Source organism: Zootoca vivipara, chromosome 6 (genome assembly GCF_963506605.1).
Source record: "Zootoca vivipara chromosome 6, rZooViv1.1, whole genome shotgun sequence".
NCBI lineage: Eukaryota > Metazoa > Chordata > Lepidosauria > Squamata > Lacertidae > Zootoca > Zootoca vivipara.
The window spans coordinates 67,295,608-67,315,548 of record NC_083281.1 but is presented as its reverse complement, the minus strand read 5'-3'; the positions used below and the strand labels follow the sequence as shown (position 1 = coordinate 67,315,548).

The window sequence follows — 19,941 nt, the reverse complement described above, 5'->3', positions numbered from 1 at the left end:
TCACCGGTTACAAAACTGCTTTTGAAGGACACAAATTAAACACACTTCTGAACAAACCAGCTCTATGTTACCTTCCTGAGGCTATTTAAGAAAGACAACAGTCCCTCTTGACACATGAGTGATCTGGGCAATGACCACTAGTACCTGGGTCTAAGACAGGGATGGGGAGAAACTTGGTCCGGCTCACACTTAAAGGCAAGCCTACCTAATTTCCAAAACAATACGAGAACCAAAACGCAGCCATCTTTCAAAAAGTTGCCTTCTCTTTGTCTAGCATTGCACTTCCCCAGGCAAGTAATGTGTCCAAAAATGCAGGTGCTGCAGATGGTGTCTATACAAATGCATATATTGGTGAAAATAACGTGCATAAATGCATACAAAAATGTGTATGTTGGACAAACGTTTGTGCCAAAATGTGTATGTTATAAATTGTATATATTAGAAGAAGATGAAGATAGGAGCAGCACCATCAATGGCGCTCCAGGCTGGTGCAGCAAATTGAGTCCCACTTCTCACAATGGGACAGATAAAGATCCAGCTGATCTATTGCTATCCCTGTTCTTCTTCTTCTTTGGCGATCACTCATAGCCAAGTAAGATTATCTTCCATAAACACGGTTTTAACAGTGAATCCGTAACTGCCTGTGGATGCCAATTCTGGATCCACACATCCTTCCACAGTGGGAACATAGGTTTCCAGGTGGCAATTGATCACAGTGAGTGTTTGCCAAGCGTGCCTTCCTCTTAGCACATTTCTCCCTTTGGGAGTTTGTGCTCCCAAAGAGGAAACAAGGGCCACAGGTAGACCCCAGTGCTCATGGATAGGTTTCAGGTCAAACATGGTGGCGGTTTGCCAAGCATGCCTTCCTCTTAGGGTGTTTCTCCCTTTCATCCTGAGATCGAGCATCTTCAAAACTCACACCTTTGGTAAAGGCTGTTCTCCAACTGGAGCGCTCACAAACCAGTGTTTCCCAGTTGTCGGTGTTTATACTACATTTTTTTTAGATTTGCGTTGAGACTTTGAACCTCTTTTGTTGACCACCAGCATTATGCTTTCCATTTTAAAGTTACCCCTGTCTCCACAATGCCCTCTTTGGCAGGGGAGGGTGTTCCATACTAGCTACTACCTGCAGAAGTGCCACCAATGGCATTTACTGCCTCACCGGACTATGGTCTCTTGGCTCCACCATTCTTCTAAGCCAAGCTGCCTCGTATCTTCCTTCTGTTCTCTTCAAATGCAAAAAGGAAGGCTCAATATGCCTACCTGAGAGATGTGAGTGACTTGACCAAGTGGCTCTGGCACCCCATTAAATTACTGTAACTTGCCCTGGAAGCAGCTAGTGAAGGGAGGGCAAACAATTTTATTACTAATAAAAATAATTTATAACCTGCATATTAGCATTGGGGGCACAATGGCAACCTGTGGTTTTTTGCTTTGTCTTCCCTGATGCTTGGCTTAGTTCCCCTTCCTAAGGAGCCCCACTGATGGCCTCATGCCTGGAAACCTGGGGGGGGGGCCTTCCTCTGCTCCGTGGCAAGTGGTAGAAACTGCACACAACTGGCATTACTATAGTCAAACTAGTATCGATATAAAATCTACTTGTTTTACAGCCCCAAGTTCGCTTTCCATCTTCCCATCACCACTGCCAGCCTTCAGAGCTTAAGTGCCAGCGCTCCAGCACTTTCCGCAGTATATTTTGGTCCCCTTTGTCTGAAGAGTTGAAAGTATAACATTCTTTCATGGCTGATTTAGAGGTTTTCAACTTCTCTGTTGGGCAAGCATTGATTTTCTATTAGTGTTTCTTTCATTGCACGAGTCAGCTGTTATGTGTGATGAAGTGAGTTCAGAAAGAAAGGAAGAAATGGGAAGAAAAGATAAATAAACCGCCACCTCCCGGAAAAGAGAAAGCGAAAATCCTTTCTTGCTTATTCCAAGCCACCACCCACTCCAGAAATACTCAGTCCTTTGAAGGGACGTTGTCAAACAGCAGCAGATGAACTGGGTCAAATACCAGTTGGCCAGAAAATTGGGAAAGCCCATCATCCCTGGCTGTGGCAGAAGAGATGCAAGTTAAATTCACACCATACTGTACATCCAAAGCACATTTAGACCACTTTAAATGTAATGTTTTCCCTTCACCACTAAAATCCTGTAGTTTACCACTCCCAGGGCTACTATTCCCAGCCTTCCTAACAAACAACAGCTCCTAGGATTCTTGGGGGATGTCAGTGTGCTTTAAATGCAGTGTGCGGATGTGATATGCGAACCACATACCAGCAAATTTAGACAGTGCAGTTCAAGTTGAATTGACACACTTCTGCAAGAAACCAGTTTCCCTTCCTCTCTCACCCAAATCAACTTTTCTTTTCTTTTCTTTTTTGCGGTAAGGAAAGTGACCAGAAAACTGGAAAGTGTGGGATTGGACTTCCTTGATCCATATAATCTCCCTGCAAACACTGTAAATTGGGATGATGCTCTATGAACAGTTGTTGTTGTGCCATCTCTCCACAAAGACGTCAGGATGAATGATAGATAAAATGGGTCATCTGGAAGCAACCTAATCAGAACAAAGGCGATCTTGATGCGTCTGCAATGGAGACCTATTGATACAGTTGTCTCGGCCCATTTTTAAAGCTCTAACTAAGCAGGGTTTTAATGAAATTTGTGAGACTAACTGCTTGTGTTCTCTCTGCTGGCGACACAGAAGCAAGCTGCAGTAGGAATGCTGCCCCGAAGGCAGACATTAGGAGTTTCTCTGCCGAATCCAGCAGAGAGGGTTCTCTGCTGAACGCCACCACACTGTGATTAGTTAATCATTTAAGTACATGGTGCTTTTAATTAACTGCCAGCTCTGGTTGGGCATCTGTTCTGGAGATCACATCTGATTCTGATTGCCCCAGTCTGCAACATGTTTGAACAAATCAGATGCTGCATCGTAGTACAGCTCATCTCCAAAAGCCAGCGTAGAAACATGGACTTGCAGAAAGGCTGAGGGTTTTATTTTATTTTTAATGTAAAAAAAAAACACTTTGTCTACTATTCTTCCACTCCCTCTCTTGGGTGGGGAGAGAAGCTTCTATCAGGACCATGTTCAACCCCTCTTCCAAAGTGGAATTCCCAGCCGCTATTCTGAGACAGTAGTTTTTCCAGGCAAAATACATTGTAGTAGGTCCTATGTCTTTAAATGCATATGCTTTATGCTGAAGATCAGTTTCCATGGAGCAATAACGGGCAAGGACTAATGGCCACCGGCTCTGCTGCCAGGCTTCCTGGAGGCATCTGATAGGTCACAAGATGCTAAACTAGATGGACCCAGCAGGGCTATCCTGATGTTCGTGTTTTAATTGTTCCAAACAATCAAACAGCAAAATCCAACTGCCAAAGTCCTGTTAATATTATCAGCTCTGAAGCACCGTGTGCTTGCGCACTTGAGCATATGAGCACATCCAGCCCACAAAACAGGCACTTGGGAACTTGCTTTGTGCCAGGAAACACATTTGCCAACCACTGTGACACACGCAACGTGTGATGCTCGTTTTCCGACTTAATAAATGTGGTATATTAAGATCTGTTGATAAGCCCATTGGAACAAAAGTTCAAAGTGTCACTTGGTTTTCTTCCTTTGAAACTTCTTCAGCAAAAGTGCAAAGGTGTCTCATTCTCACCGCTGAAAAATAAGTGTTTGTTACCCAGAGAAAATGTGTTCATCCTCCCCTCGCCCACCCCGCTAAATGTTTCCTGAACAATGCTGTTGTGAACCAAGTTCAAGGGTGTTTCCTGGAACACTTTCTGTTCCAATGACATCAGAAGAGCACTGTCACTTAGGTAACTAACTTTTGTTACTATGGTAACTGCAACCTTTGAAACCAGCCATGACCAAGTAAATTGGAGGGGGGTTTTTTTGCTAGCAGAATGCATGATGGTAGGAGTACGATCTGATTCATCAGGACGTGAGGGCATTATGATTTTTAAAAAAATAAAAATAATTTGAAGTAACCAGAAGTTTGGATAAAAGGGAGGACATACAGAGTTGAGGACAGGAAAGATGGAAGATCTGGATAATAAAATGATCTGAATAATTAAGACTTCATATTTTGAGGGTTTAGCATAATTGAATGCAGAGCAATACTGGATTTCCTCCCCCCCCCCTCAATACTGGATTTAGTACATTCTCCAGCTGTTATGCCCAATCCCCAACAGGCTTGGGAAATGGATGATGACTGGAGAATGTACAAAATTCAGGCAATATTCTCCAAGGCCTGTTGGGAACTACATATATCAACTGGGGGATCTGCACAATGGCCAGTTGTTGTGCAGAATAACCACTTAACTTACACTCCGCATTAACCATTTTCTGATTAGGATCCATAGTGAATGAAAATTTGAGGGCTGGTCTCATGCCTGCTGGCCTCACCCCAGATATCCATGTGTCGTTCTGAACCTGTGCAGAGATTAGAGCTCACCAACAGCCATCCATTTATCCTTGGATGAGGGTTCTCAAACTGTCCATAAGCTTCATCTCTGTGGTCCCTGGCCTGTCTGTGCAGAACACTTACAGTCTGATTTCCATGGAATTCAAATTGGGTTACAATAAAATAATACAGAAGAAATAAAAGAAGCAATGAATATGCAATTAAATATCACACAGCATCTAGCATTACAATCACTCTATGGCAGGCCAAAAATATATAAATCATTAAGTGGCCCATGGAGTGAAGGGGGAGAGAGGGAAGTTTGGCAACAATTTCCCTGGGGCGTTGGTTGGACACCTTCGGTCTTTTGCCCTGGGTCTGCCTCTTCATGACACAGGACCCTTCTGTCCCAGGCCGCACATCTCCTTTTGCCGCATGGGCTGCAAGCCACATGCCCACACATAAATTACACGCAATCTCTCCACAGATGGATAGCAGGAAATGCATCGTGTGTGGAGCCACCTTAAATACAAACTCTTGACATTTAATCCTGAAGGTAATTCAAAGGCAGGTCACAGATGCTTCTTCTTGGTCCCCTGTTGCCTCCTAGACCATCCAAGCCCCCCACACAATTAAAGACAGTAGGCAGTCTTTGATCAGTTCAGGCCCACAAAATGAATCTCTTAACTCCCAGCCAGTTTTATTGCCACCCTTGGGAGTCATAGGGAAGAGTTTGCTCTGCTTCTGTCTGAGCTAGACGTTTGCCAGAGACAAATATCCTTCAATTTCCCAACCAGGTCCTCAGACACCCTGCTGGGTTTTATTTTTATTTTTCTTAATTAAATTATAAAGGTGCTAGAAATACTATCAGGCTGGTTGTCCTAAAGACAGAACAAATGTTCCAGGCCAATGGCTGGTTCCTTTGGATGGTTTTCTATAATCTCCTATAGGGGATACTCCCATGGGAGTCCTCTTCCTGTGTCTTGTGGATCCAGGTGAAATTCCCCCAGGCCCTTCACAACTGAGGGTGTGCCCCTAGTCATATAAGACATGCATATGTGCCAGATCTCCCAAGTCCTTGTCCAACCCTCTATACACTGCACCACAAGGGTGTTCTTCTTAGTGTGTTTGCTGGACGAAAAAATGTGAATTTAAGGGGCAGGGAAATGGCCATAGGTGCCAACTCCCAGATTGAAAAATCTGGGATTGGCAGCGGCGTAGCACCAGAATTCACTCTGTGGCCATTTTGGAACTGGGCAGAGCAGCACCGGAAGTTGCTTCTACACATGCTCTGCCCATTTCCAAAATGGCCGCAATGCCGGAAGTCGCGCTGCGGCCATTTTGGAACTGGGCAGAGCAGCACTGGAAGTCGCTTCTGTGCATGCTCTGCCCATTTCCAAAATGGCCGCAGCGCCAGAAATCACTTCTGCGCAGAAGGAGCCTCCCCGGGCCGGTAAGAATCCAGGAGATTTACGGGTTTTTAAAAAAATCTGGGCTGCCAGCGGGAAACGGCTGGGAAAATGGGGGTTTCTCGGGGAATACGGGAGACTTGGCAGCTATGGAAATGGTGCAGTTTGAAAACTGCTAATGTGCAATTTGAAAAACAGGCGGAGGGAATTAAGACACATTAGGTGTATGCATTTTTTAAAAGCAGTGGGCATGCACTGAATGTTGGAAAATTCAAGACAGGTAAAAGAAAGTCTGTGGAACTCACTCCCCCAGGAGGCAGTGGTGGCTACCAATTGGGATTTCTGTAAAAGAGGACTGATAAATTCATGGAGGATAATGGCTGCTAGCCATGATGTCTATGCTTTGCGTTCACAGTCGGAGGAAGCAATGCTGTTGAATATCAGTTGCTGGAAACCAGAAGGGGGAGAGTGATCTTGTGCTTGGGTCCTGACTGTGTGTTTCCCACAGGAACCTGGTTGGCTAGTGGAGAAATGTGAATTTCAAAGGATGGCTGCATTTCAGTTTGCACAATGTTTCAGAAAGTTCAAATTACGAACGTCTGCCTTCAAATCAAATTTACTCCCCATCCCTAGCTGCCTCATTGGCTTCAGTACATAGGTGAGGGAATGACGCCATCTTAGCTTTTGCCTCAGCTGGTCAAACATCTTGAGCCAGCTCTGCATCCTGACACCCTGTGAGCGAGGTGATTCTTCAGCCTTTTATCTCTAGATTAGAGATCCCTGGAAAGACAGAATTGCAGGAGGAGGAGTCCCTAACACGGATCCTTCACCCACTCTTCATTTCCCTCTCCATCAAGTCCTCTGCACACAGCTGTGTCCTTCTGTCACCGGAGCACTCTAATTAATTAAAAGCAAAATTGATGAAGGGGGTACCAGTATTTTTATTTGTGATCATGAAAGGAAATTGTCGGTAACATGTCTAAAAGGGCCACTCGGGAGTCATGCCGAAGTAATTGCGTGTGAAAATGGAGCAGGGAACCTCAGTGTGTTTTCAAACGTAAATGCTTTATTACGATGCACACTAAAGAGGGGAAGGGATGGATCTCAGGCATCGGGGGTTGGGAAACCGCCTCCCCTGTGAACATTGTAAGGCCCACCAGTTCTTTTCAGTCAGATCGCACCCATCTGCCCCACGTCAAATGTGGGACAGATGAAAACACAGATGAGCTGAAAGGGAGTGGGCTCCAGGGTAACACATGCTATCTCTCTCACTACTTAGAAGAAGTTCCCTGATGGATCAGGCCATTGGCCCATCTGGTCCAGCATCCTGTTCTCACAGCAGCCAACCACATGCCTAGGGGAAGCCAGCATTATTGAACACATTATTGAATCCAGAAAAGCAAACTCAACGATGACTTTCAGCCATATGTCATGAAATGCTAGGTCTGTATGCTGCTCCCCCATTTGTTAAACCTTGAAGGGACAGCTTCTCAAAGTAGTACCTTCAGCTCCAGGACTGTCTCCACCTGCCCAAGCTGGAGAGGAAGGATAAGAGCACTTCTGTTTCAGTTTAGTCTTGCTTGAGCCACAATGTCTTCCCGGTGTGTTCCTGTATTCTTGACTCTTCTTTTATCCTTACTGTTGGCTTGATTCCAGATCCTGCTTCCTTCCTGTCCTCTAGTTCTGCTGTAATCTTTGGCTTCATCTTCTAGCTTGCTTCTTAATCTTGCCTCATGGCTGGCCCTGTGGTTCTGATTCACTCTTCAGGCCTGACAATTGCTTGCTTCCCTGGTTCAGGCTGCTGTCCATAGCCCAGCTCTGACACAATCTTAGTCTGCTGCAGAAAAAAAATAACAAAGAGTATTTGTGGTTCCTTTGTTGCCCAGAAAGAACATCAAAATAACAAATTAATGGAGACCTGTTAGTCTTGTCACAGTCTAATGATTATCGGCTTGTGGTAACATGGAGGTGGGCTTTTTCACTTGAAATTTGAGAGGTCCCATCTACATTGACATTCCAATGGCTTTTGAAGATGCACCTGTTTACACAAGCATTCCCTTAATCTCTCAACCTGAATCTCCAGCTTTAATTGCTGTGTTCTTTTAATGAGATGGTTTATTGCATATTTTAATGACAGATGATTATATTTTAATGCTTTAATGAAATTACTTTAATTATGGGTGTTTATAGTTTAATGGTGGCACTGTGATCTAAACCACAGAGCCTAGGGCTTGCCGATCGGAAGGTCAGCAGTTTGAATCCCCGTGACAGGGTGAGCTCCCATTGCTCAGTCCCAGCTCCTGCCAACCTAGCAGTCTGAAAGCACGTCAAAGTGCAAGTAGATAAATAGGTACCGCTACAGCAGGAAGGTAAACGGCGTTTCCGTGTGCTGCTCTGGTTTCGCCAGAAGCGGCTTAGTCATGCTAGCCACATGACCCGGAAAAACTGTCTACGGACAAACGTCGGCTCCCTTGGCCAGTAAAACGAGATGAGTGCCGCAACCCCAAAGTCGTTTGCAACTGGACTTAACTGTCAGGGGTCCTTTACCTTTACCTTTTTATAGTTTAATGTGCTTGTAATTACTTTTTCTACTTATAAACCACTTAGAAACCAATTTAGGAATTCAGCAGTCTAAAAAGGTAAAGGACCCTGGACGATAAAGTCCAGTCAAAGGAGACTATGGGATTGCAGTGCTCATCTCACTTCAGGTCAAGAGAGCCAGCGTTTGTCCACAGACAGCTTTCCGGGTCATGTGACCAGCATGACTAAACCGCTTCTGGCACAATAGGACACTGTGATGGAAGCCAGAGTGCACGGAAATGCCATTTACCTTTATTAAGCAGTCTATAAATTGCTTAATAATATCTGAACTTTTCCCAAATTTGTTCAGAGTAATATACAACACAAGTAAAATACATGGAAAAATCCAAACACATTATGGCATGTTTTTGTGGACTGGGCACAACCAGACTAACACTTCATTTTCGTAACAAATTTATGTTACTGGCCTCCTAAGACTTGTATCTGACAAATCATATAACCCTTTAAGAAAGGGGTGGGGGTTGGAGAATAGGCTTCCCCATTAAACCTTCTGCTCAACTCCCTTAATTTTCAACCATTAGTTCGTTTCCCTGTCCAATATTTCTAACATGGGTCCAATACCACTGATGGCTCCAGTTCCCCATGGAAGCGAAAATCTTCCAGCTACCTTGTTTCATCAAGCTATTAAGATGTCTAAAACCCCTTGGAGGCTTAGATTAGTAGATCTGAACTTTTTTTGGAGAGGGGAAAAAACCTTAGCTTCCATCCTCCCTTCTGAGAAATGTTTATGGGTGAATGATTTTTCTACCATTTCCAAAGATTTATTGGTTTAATTTAACACCACTGTGAAAACGGAAACATCCCTCTCCATTCCAGACCTGTGGCCTGCAAGGCGGCTCTGCCTCCGACACTATCTTCAATTCTCCACTCAAGAACAGATGTCCAAACTTTCAGCCTGTTGTCACCAAAGGCCCAAGGAACCTGGGATGTCATAGTACTGAGTAGCTTTTCTGACTGCTCAGAACCAATAGGTAGAACAACAGCACCATAAAGCAACATGAAGCAATTGTTTTTGGTGGCATATTCCAAAGAGGATGCTCTTTTCTGACCTCCATCTGCCAGAGTGAGAGATCAGAGCTGAGTAGAACACCTTCCTTCTCCTTTGCTTACTGGTAGGCACCACAAAACCTCTCCAGGTGTTTAAAATGAATGTGTGAAACTCAAACTGGGGACGAGCGCAAGTGTTTATAAAATTATGCACGGCAGGCAGAAAGTGGATAGAGAAAAGTTGTTTCCCCTCTTTCATAACACTAGAAATTGTAGACATCCAATGTATGCAAGATTGGTTTTTGTTTGCACCTGACTGTCTCAGGAGACAGTGCAAGAGTGCGCCTTTGGCGGTAAGGTCAAACCATTGGAGAGTTACAGTGTCTGATGTAGCTGAAAAGGCCAATATGGGAGAGACATGTTTTATTGAAGGTGGGGCAGATGAAGGGATCTGGTTTTGCTGCTACAGGTGCGTTTCTTCTCTTTGTGCCCCTCCTAGTGGTCATTTCTCCTTTGGTCACTGCTGTGGGTACATGACCTGACTGACTGTCTTCTGTCTCCAGGCACGGTGATCTTCTGCAAGGGGTTCTCGTATGTGCCAGCGTTCATGTTGCATTTGCAGCCATCTTTGCAACACAGAGCTGGAGACTTATTCACGCTGTGCGTAGTTAAACTATGGAACTCGCTCCTACGGGGGGACAGTGATGGCCACCAATCACTGGATGGCTTTAAAAGAGGATTAGACAATTTCACGGAGGAGAGGGCTATCGAAGGCTACTAACCATGATGGTTATGCATGCCTCCATGGATGGAGGCAGCAATGGTTCTGAAGACCTGTTGCCAGAAACCACAGGAGGATAGAGTCCTCTTGTGCTCGGAAATATTGCTTGCCTGTTTCTCACAGGCATCTGGTTGGCCACTGAGAGTACAGGATGCTGCACTAGTCTGATCCGGCAGGGCTCTTCCGAAGTTCTTATGCATGCCAGGGGCCCCCTGACCTCCACTCCTGACCTCACGCTGAATGGGAAGGTCTAAAGGGAACATCTAAGTGCATTTGGCTAAAAGCATAGAAAAGCCTTCTTGCAGTCAAGGGAGCCTGAAAGCATAGAGGTCCCAGTCATGGGGATGTTTTTAAGCACATTGAGTTGAATTTTGCTAGAAGCCCCCCTTCAGACCTCAATCAATGGGGTTGGTGTAGAAAAGCTCAGGGACACAGGGGAGAATGGCTAGCGTATGCCACAATGGCCCACTCCCTGACCCTCGCCTGCTCCTTTTCAACAGCCCAAAGAAGGCTAGATTCTCACAAATAGGCCTTCCAAGCTGCCAGAGCCTCGTTACTATTGTTTTTTACATTTTGCACCTTTTATAGGAATTATAAAAGAATTGCAGCATTGTCAAAATGTCTTAGAAGACATGGAGACAAGCTTGTTTTCTGCTGCTCTGGAGCGCAGGACCTAAACAAAAAAAAAGAAAGGAGATTTTGACAAAACATTAGGAAGAACCTCCTTATGGGAAGAGCTGTTCAACCTCCTTCGTTGGGTTTAAAAAAAAAAAAAGAGGTTGCCTGACCACCAGTCGGGAGCACAATGTTGCTGTGATTCCTGCATTGCAATGGGTTGGACTAGATGCCTCTTGGGGTCATTCTGACTATGATTCTTTTCTTCTCCCCTTTCCCTAGAAAAATAAGGCTGCTTTCTCCAAATATTCACCACAATTTTTAATATTTAGGTTTGTTTTTGTTGTTGCAGTTCCTGTTTCACACAAACACAAAATGCTTTGAGGAGGACACTACCCCTGGGGTATTGTGAGGGGGGACAGCAGACTTGCGGCAGCATATATATATATATATATATATATATATATATATATATATATACAGGAAGCTATGCCACTGTGGATGGTGGCCTACCACCTACACAAAACTGTGGGAGAATTTCTCTTCTTCCTGGATAAATTTGGTGAAACGGGTTCACCAATTTCTCTAGCTATGAATAAGTGCTTCCTTTAAACCGGGGTAGTCAACTTGGTCCCTTCCAGATGTCTGGGACTACAACTCCCATCAGCACCAGCCAGCATGACCAATGAGAGTTGTTATCTGCAGCATATGGAGGATACTACCCCTGCTCCACGCAACTCACAATGATACAAGTTTCTGTCAACCACAATATTAACAGACAAAGCTAAAAGTGCCTCTATGAAAACTCCAGCGAAGAGCCATTGATCGTTATCCTTTGACTAATTATCTATTAATGATACCACAGTCCCTTTCATGGCTTCAGGTTAGTTGCCAAGGCAACGCTTTCAAGAGTCATGGAAGCTCACAGATTGTTGCATCACAGTTCACGAGCCGCTGTTTCACCTTTGTCGTGGCTCAGCCAATGGCTTTAGGCTGGCAAGATGGGCAGTAGGCAACTGATTCAGATCTTTTCTGGCTACCTTGACCCTGGCTGGTGCCTTTGCTTCTACTAAATCAGAAGCACAGGTGAAAGAAACTGGAAGCCACCGAGGAGTATGGATTGGCTCGAAAACAAAAGGGCAAAGTCCCTGCGGGTCTCCAATGAGAGAGAGGCATTTCAGGTATGGAGTAGGGAAACTATCTGCATGTGTAACAGGGGATGGGGGAACCCCTGCTTTTACCTGAGCTGTTTAGATAGCTCAGATCTAAGGTCCTGCAAGCAACCAGGTCTAGGAGAAAGCCCACAGCACAGTGGTGCAATAGATTACAAGCAGAAGGTTCCAGGTTCAATCCCCAGCATCTCCAGTTGGGGCTGGGAGAGACCCAACTGTTTAAATCCCCACAGAGCTGCTACCAGGCAGAGCAGACAAGACTGAGCTAAATAGCTCAATGGTCTTACACAGTGCAAGGGGGCTTCCTGTGTTCACACATGTTCCTATCTCCCCAACTCTTCAGCTGAAGAAGATTCGGCGGTCTCTTGACTCCATGAAGACGATTAATGATAACCTGCTGAAGCAAGAGGAAAGGAAGGTGAAAAAGTGGCTGAAGAAGCAAGCACAGATCTCGCCCTCTTCTTCAACCTATAAAACATTATACTACAAGGTAACGAAGAAGTTTGGAAGGGCGGGATGTCAATATAGAAATGTTGCTCATCTAGCTGTCTATATACACACACAGCACAAATAGTGGAATTGTAGAACTGGAAGGGACCTGAAGGGTCATCTAGTCCAACCCCCTGCAATGCAGAAACCACAGACTCATAAGAAAGAGGGTTGTTTTGTTTTTAGCTACAAAATGTTGCACGTCTCTGCTTGGCTCCATTCTTGGTTCTGTAGGACATACCTACATATGGCTGAATCTCTTGGCTGCAGCTTCTCATTCATTCATGTTAGGTTTAGGTGTCCACATTTCCACATTAGTTTGTTATTTTTGTTAATTTGTTTTAAATCGCTATGAAAATTAATAATAATAATAATAATTTACTTATTTATACCTCACACCCATCAGCTGTGTTTCCCCGGCCACTCTTGGCGGATCCCAGCAGAATATTAAAAACACAATAAAACATGAAACATTAAAAACTTCCCTAAACAGGGCTGCCTTCAGATGTCTTCTAAAAGTCAGATAGTTCTTTATTTCCTTGACATCTGATGGGAGGGCGTTCCACAGGGTGGGCGCCACTACCAAGAAGGCCCTCTGCCTGATTCCCTGTAACCTCATTTCTCACAGTGAGGGAACCGCCAGAAGGTGCTGGACCTCAGTGTCCGGGCAGAATGATGGGAGTGGAAATGCTCCTTCAGGTATACTGGGTCAAAGCCATCTAGGGCTTTAAAGGTCAGCACCAACACTTTGAATTATGCTCAGAAACGTAGCTTGAATGCGGATTTCTCCTAATACACAAAATTGTATGTGCAATTTTGCCTTATATAATGCATTTTTGCATACGATCTTCACTAATGTGTGCATTTTTTTCGGACATTTTATCCTAGTGCAAATGCATTTTTCTACACATTGCATGGCTGGGGGGGGGGTACATTGCAAGAATTCAGAGAAGTGCCAATTTCAAAAGATAGCTGTGTTTTGGTTCGCATACTGTTTCCAAAATTGCAAATTAGGTAGGTTCACTTTTAAATGCCAGCAGATGCCTAGTCACACCCAAACTCAACATGATCACTAGCACCAAACTCCTCCTAATACTAAACACAGGGAGGGGTGTTCCTACAGCTTTGTTGTCCCAATGGCCTCACCTGTGGATGAAAAGGAGGAGCCTTTGTATATTGGGGGGAGCAGAATTTGAAGTTATTCAAAAGTCCATGACTTCTTAAATCACAGCCCTAATGAGAGAATCCCTCCCCACAATATGCTGTATTCATCAGTACTGCACCTGCTTATTACAATCTCAGGATATCCTGTTAACTGCTACGATTCCAAACAGGAAGTCAGAAAAACCACAGATTGGTGAGAGAGAGGCAAAGAACAGTATATGCCCAGATAGCCCTGACTTGAAATTTGCATTGAATTTCAAAACCCCATTTTGACCTCCCTTCCTCCTTTTCTGTGATTACTTATGTTTGTAATACATTTGCTGCATCTCCGAGCGGAACCCAATTATTATTTATCCAATGTAATAGAAATTAATTTTATATCACTGCACGTCTTTACATTAATCCTGCGAATGAAGTAGCAACATTGTCCAGTGACATTTATTGTTGTGTCACACCACGCCCACTGGTGCGAATGAAATTTAGCATGACACATTGGCATATAAGTCAACAAGCCACAGTTCCATTAAATAACAGGTCCTGCCATGTGAAAGGAACACTAGTATATAGCACAGAAGCACTAGCATTATAATCAGGAAAACTAATGCAATTTCCCCCACATTTGAATGCAACTTGACCAAAAGAAAGAGAAAGAACTAAGGTGGCAGTGCTAACCTGAGAACATGTCATGGTGCTGTGATGCCTGGCTGGAGATCTTAAATGGGGCAATGGATTTATAGCAGTGTGACTCTTATGCCCAGCTTGCATTTTTGTAAATACACTTGAATATTGCATTGTATTTCTCCCGTGATCTCTCCTGCGGAAGGAAACCAAACCTGACTCAGCCCTTTCCCCAGATCTTCTCCCCACTCAGTGAAGTGGGCTGCGTTTGTAACAATATACTCCCCTCACCCAACATAAACTGCACGAAAGCTGGATATAAAAGTTTGCAATCCCTCCCCAGGGGACCTGCAAACTTGAAAAATGAAGATGAAGAAGGGGCTCGTCTCGCTTTTCTCAAAGTCAAGAATCACCTTTTGCAGCCTTTGTTCAAAGGAGTGTTTGGACGTGGCATGTTGTTAACACACAGCAATTAAAATAATCCAACGCAGCTTCTTCCTTGAACGTGGTCCAAACATCCCTTGGAAAAATACTGTTGGGAAAGCACCAAAATTCCTGCCACCCTCTATATTTAAAACAGAGAAAGATTTCATCACTGCCCCTTAAGACCCTTTGATCATATTTTCCTTAAGTAGTTGATTAGCATCTCTTGGGAAACGTTTATCTGTTTTTGCCATCTGTCTCACACTTTCCCATGTGAACATTTTTTTTTAAGGGCGAAGGAAGCTCTTTTTAAAAAAGCAGCAACATGTTTACCCACCAGCTGCCGGTGAAAAGGGAAAGAGTGCCTGCCATTTGAAAAAGGGGTGGTGGTGGTTTCAAGTTCCTAAATGTGACTCTATTTTTAAAATGCACAATAATAACAAGGAACATACATCTGATAGACTTTGCAAGAACATCAGAAAGCGGCATCACTGGATCAGACCAAAGCAGTGGCCGGCCTTGTTGTTGTTTAGTCGTTTAGTCGTGTCCGACTCTTCGTGACCCCATGGACCATAGCACGCCAGGCACTCCTGTCTTGCACTGCCTCCCGCAGTTTGGTCAAACTCATGTTCGTAGCTTCGAGAACACTGTCCAACCATCTTGTCCTCTGTCGTCCCCTTCTCCTTGTGCCCTCCATCTTTCCCAACATCAGGGTCTTTTCCAAGGATTCTTCTCTTCTCATGAGGTGGCCAAAGTATTGGAGCCTCAGCTTCACGATCTGTCCTTCCAGGGAGCACTCAGGGCTGATTTCCTTAAGAATGGATAGGTTTGATCTTCTTGCAGTCCATGGGACTCTCAAGAGTCTCCTCCAGCACCTAGGCCGGCCTAGGACTCTCAAATTTCAGTGGTGCCCAGGGCAGCGCCAAAATTCAGTGCCCCCCCTACCTCTCACTCTCCATTCTAAATAATACTTGTGGCATCCCCAAGGCTCTGCACCCAGTGCAGCTGCACCGGTCATGCTCCCATAAATCCGCCTTTGACCAAAAGCCCCATTGTCACCAAACATTTAAAGCATGTAGCAGAAGGTAAGGCTAGATGTAAGGCTACCATGGTAGAAACTGCACCCCCACAGCAAGGAGCCAATGGTAATGAGAAGTGTGTGAGGGTATGTGTGTGTGTGTGTAAAAAGAAGTTGAGATTTTTAAAATGCCAGGGGACACTTAGGAGGTCTAATGTTTGCAAGGCGTGATCCACAAATAAATTAGAAAATGTGCTCCTTTTCCTCACCGAAGCCACTCAGCCACCCTGCATCCAGCCAAGAACAATTCACAGACACTCGCACAGTCTCTCGGAAAGATTCCTTCGATAGCCCGTGGACCCAGTCTGGTGACCATCTTTCCAACTTCGTGAGCTTCCTGAGACTCCCAACCAAAAGGTCAAGCAATGGTAGGAATTATTGTGGGAATGTTCAGGGATGCAGGATGCCACGGTCCGGTCGGCGGGCGGTTGAAGCCCTGGCTGAGGACGTCAGGACCAGAGGCAAGATGGTGATGTAGAAGCAGGAACAGGTGCAGGGCTGAGGGTCCAGCAGCAGGCAGTCGCAGGGTCAAGGAGCAAGGCAGAGGCGAAGGTCTGGGAGTCAAGGAGCAAGGCGTCGGCAAGGCAAAGGTCCAAGGGTCGAGGATCAAGGCGTCGGCAAGGCAAGGGTCCAAGGGTTGAGGATCAAGGCGTCGGCAAGGCAAGGGTCCAAGGAGTGAGAGGCCAGAGGCAACCAGGCAAGGATAGCGTTGCTGTGGCAAAGAGCTGAAGGGAAATGCTGAGCTTTTATCCCTCCCAGCTCCTGCCACCAGGTGCAGTGAGGTATCAAGTGGCCTCACCTGAGTGACCACTCCTTGCCTCTCCAGCACAAGCTGAGGCAGGCCCCAGTCCTGCAAAGCACTATAGGCCCCAGAGCCTGACTCCTGCCCATACTCCTGACACAGGAGAGGGTATATTGTTTAATGATATCGTTCCTAACTTGCGTTAGCAAGTTCTATATCTTAGCAGAGTAATATTCCCCTTTAAACACACAGCGGTTTACTTGTTGCAGGCTCATCTGAGCCTCGATTCCTGGTAAGATCCCTTCTTATCCCTCTTAAAAAGAATAGATACGGCAGTCTTGTTAAAGTCAATATAAAAGTAGTTTACTCACAATCATTCAGTTCACGGTTGGATCCCTGAAGGCAGACTTAGGTTACAAAACTATATACACATGTGGAACTATCCCATAAGGAAGTTAGTTCCTAAGTGACGTTGAATAGGCAGTCACCTCTGCTCACACATAGAACAGCAAAATGGAGAAGAGCAAAAGGAAGAGAATGTGTGCTTCCTGCCTTGCTCTTGTAACCCAGGCCAACTAGTCCAGATTAGGCCACACCCACCTCTAGTCACATGCAGAGGAAGTTTGTCACAGCTCAGGAGGAAACAGGAAGTTTTCTCCTGACTGCATGCAAAACATCCCCTAGCATGTTCATTCTAGGAATGTTGTACAGTGGTACCTCAGGTTAAGTACTTAATTGGTTCTGGAAGTCCATTCTTAACCTGAAGCGTACTTAACCTGAAGCGAACTTTCCCACTGAAAGTAATGGAAAGTGGATTAATCCGTTCCAGGCGGGTCTGCGGAGTAATTAATTTGAAAGTACTCAACCTGAAGCGTACTCAACCCGAGGCATGACTGTACTTGACTGCTATGTGTTTCACATCCCACAGTTATTGCATTCACAAGACCCAGTCTGGGGTTCCCCCACTCCACCCTGCCAGGTTCGGTTAGGTTTAGAGCAGGGGGGAGGGACCTGTGGCCTTCCAGAAGCTGTTGACCCTGAACCTGCAAGATCACCTTATCCCATCCATGCCCTCTTGACCTCTTTGATCTGCAGAATTGGCACTCTTAGAGATGCTGCATAATACCTGTTCCTCAAAGCAGCTTACAAAAATAATAAAGCAATAAACCTATTAGTAAAAACAATTGTTAGCAGGGAATTTATAGATGAATGTAAGGTAGCCTTCCTAACCCAGGATGGGAATAAGATGGAGATAGTTGTCAGGCTTCTGCAACGCACAATGAAGATTTGTGACTGTCATACAACAGTGTTTTAATTGTGGGGTGCAGATTTTTCTGAGTTATTTTATGACTTTCAGAATTCTGTCTATGTGCCAATAAAAGTTTTGAGATGGAGATGGGTAGTAAAAACAATTAAAGCAATGAGAAAATCAAAACCAGCAAACAGAAGCTGCTTTTCTGAGCAAAGTGCTTGATCTTTTTCAGACCGGAAGAATTCCAAGGATTTCACACCTTTCAGTGGAATGGATTTGCCCATGCAGACCATCTCTGGCAGAAATGTAACTGCACCCAGAAACAGTGTTTACCACGGCCTCCCACCTTACAGAGACACCAGGAAGGGAAGCAACACCGGGGCGGCTAGCCAGGACAACAGCATATCACTCCAAGAAGCCATGGCATTCTTCCCTTCCTTGCAAAGGTTGTCAGCGAGGGGAGACCGGATCTCAATATCAACACTGCTTCTCCATAAGCCACTCTCTGCATTCCCAGCATTGCAGAAGAAGCTCAAAAGCTTGCTGGAGAAAGAATGGGAGGAAGAGAACTCAAAGCCTCTCAAGCTGCTGCCTGAGTTTAAGCCTGAAGAATTTTTGAGCTGCAGGTTAGCAAAAAACTTTAAAAGGCAACTCTCAAGTAGAACCTGCACTCTGTGATGTCTATATCACTTTAGCCCTATCCAGGTGTTCACAAGTAAGGGCAGCATGATAGTGGGGAACAGGCTGTCCCTGGTGCCCACCTCATGTTGGAGAACAGTGCAAAGTCTGCAGTGCAAAGTCTCCCTGTGTGGTGACAGAACTCTGATTTTAAAGGGTTATCCATTGCACCCTCATGCAGTGTTTTTTTTCTTTAAAAAATGTTTAGGGGTACTCTCATTTTCCTACTCATATTGAAATACTGCCCCACAATGAGGCCAAACTTAGATTCACAAAATGTTTAGGGGTATGCGTACCCCCAGGAAAAAAAGCACTGCCCTCATAAATCAGCATTATTTGACCTCGGGTCCCCAGATGTTGTTGAACTACAACTCCCATCCTGTGGGTGGGGCCACAGCTGGTGCACTCACCCCCCTTTCCCCTGCTCACATGTTTTATATATTCATGAGCATAATAGCAGAACAGCGCTTTTCTTTTTACTTAATCCGCTTCTTGACAAGCATGGGGAAACAAGCAAAAGGGTAAACTGATTACTGTTTTGTTGTTGTGAATCGCTCCTTGACTACCAACCTTGCCTTGCAAGCTCACCAATCTAGGCTGCTCTATGGTGCCAACTCTCAGTAGACCCTGTAAAAATGGCATGAAGGGGATAGCTGGCTGGCCAACAGCTCCAGTTTTGACTCCCCGGCTGTGTGTCTAGTCCGGCCCTCCCCAACCTGATGCCCTGCAGATGTTGCTGGACCATCATTCCTGAACATGGGCCATGTTGGCTTGGGCCAATGGCAGTTCTGGAGAATGGCAGGTTGGAGAAGGCTGCTCAAGTCTCTCCTGTTTTCTGCATCTCTTTGGCTCATTCTGCTGCCAAGGTCCTCAAACCAGTTCATCTTCTGCATCTCACCCAGTCTGTTTGCCTACTTCCTGTTGTGCTTAGTCTGCTCATCCAGTTACACCACCTGCCCCCCAGCTTATCAAGAGGAGGATTGGAGCAAGGTGGGAGGCCCCCTTAGCTATCCCAGGACCCTGCATATTGCCCCTGTTTTGTCAAATGCTGTGGCCAGCCACATCTCTTAGAACAGGTGTGGGGAACCTTCATCCCTCCAGATGCTAACGAACTATAAATCCCACCATCCCTGGCCTTTGGGAGAGCTGTAGTTCAGCAACATCTGGAGGACCAAATGTTTCTCCAGCCCTGACTTAGAATTAATAGTGATCTAGAGAATCCAGGGCAGTAGATTTTTCCTCTTAACAAATGTGACTTATAAGCGTCCTTCCCTCTTATTTTCTTTGCACAGGTACCTCCGTTTGTCCCAGAGCAATATTGATACCTTGCTGAAGCTGTGCAAGGAAGCTGGGATTTATATTGACTTGCATCCTCATATGAAAGCATCAGACATTGACGTTAGTAAGGTGCTCTCATTCAGTCCTAGCAAGGTATTGTAGATTGGGCCTGTTGCCCAAATTCAGTTGCACTGGTTAGAAGATGGCCTCTTAGGGAAACATTTCCACCACCATCTATACTT

General features: G+C 45.1%; 1 protein-coding gene across 1 annotated transcript; it reads left to right on the top strand.

Annotated features, from left to right (window-relative positions):
* The first annotated feature begins 11,923 nt into the window (after positions 1-11,923).
* C6H16orf78 (chromosome 6 C16orf78 homolog) lies at positions 11,924-19,861 on the top strand. Its single transcript, XM_035118063.2, has 5 exons — positions 11,924-11,986; positions 12,321-12,467; positions 15,964-16,117; positions 17,976-18,369; positions 19,714-19,861. The coding sequence occupies exons 2-5, from the start codon at positions 12,351-12,353 to the stop codon at positions 19,859-19,861; spliced, it is 813 nt and encodes a 270-aa protein (XP_034973954.1). The 5' UTR covers positions 11,924-11,986; positions 12,321-12,350.
* Positions 19,862-19,941: the final 80 nt, after the last annotated feature.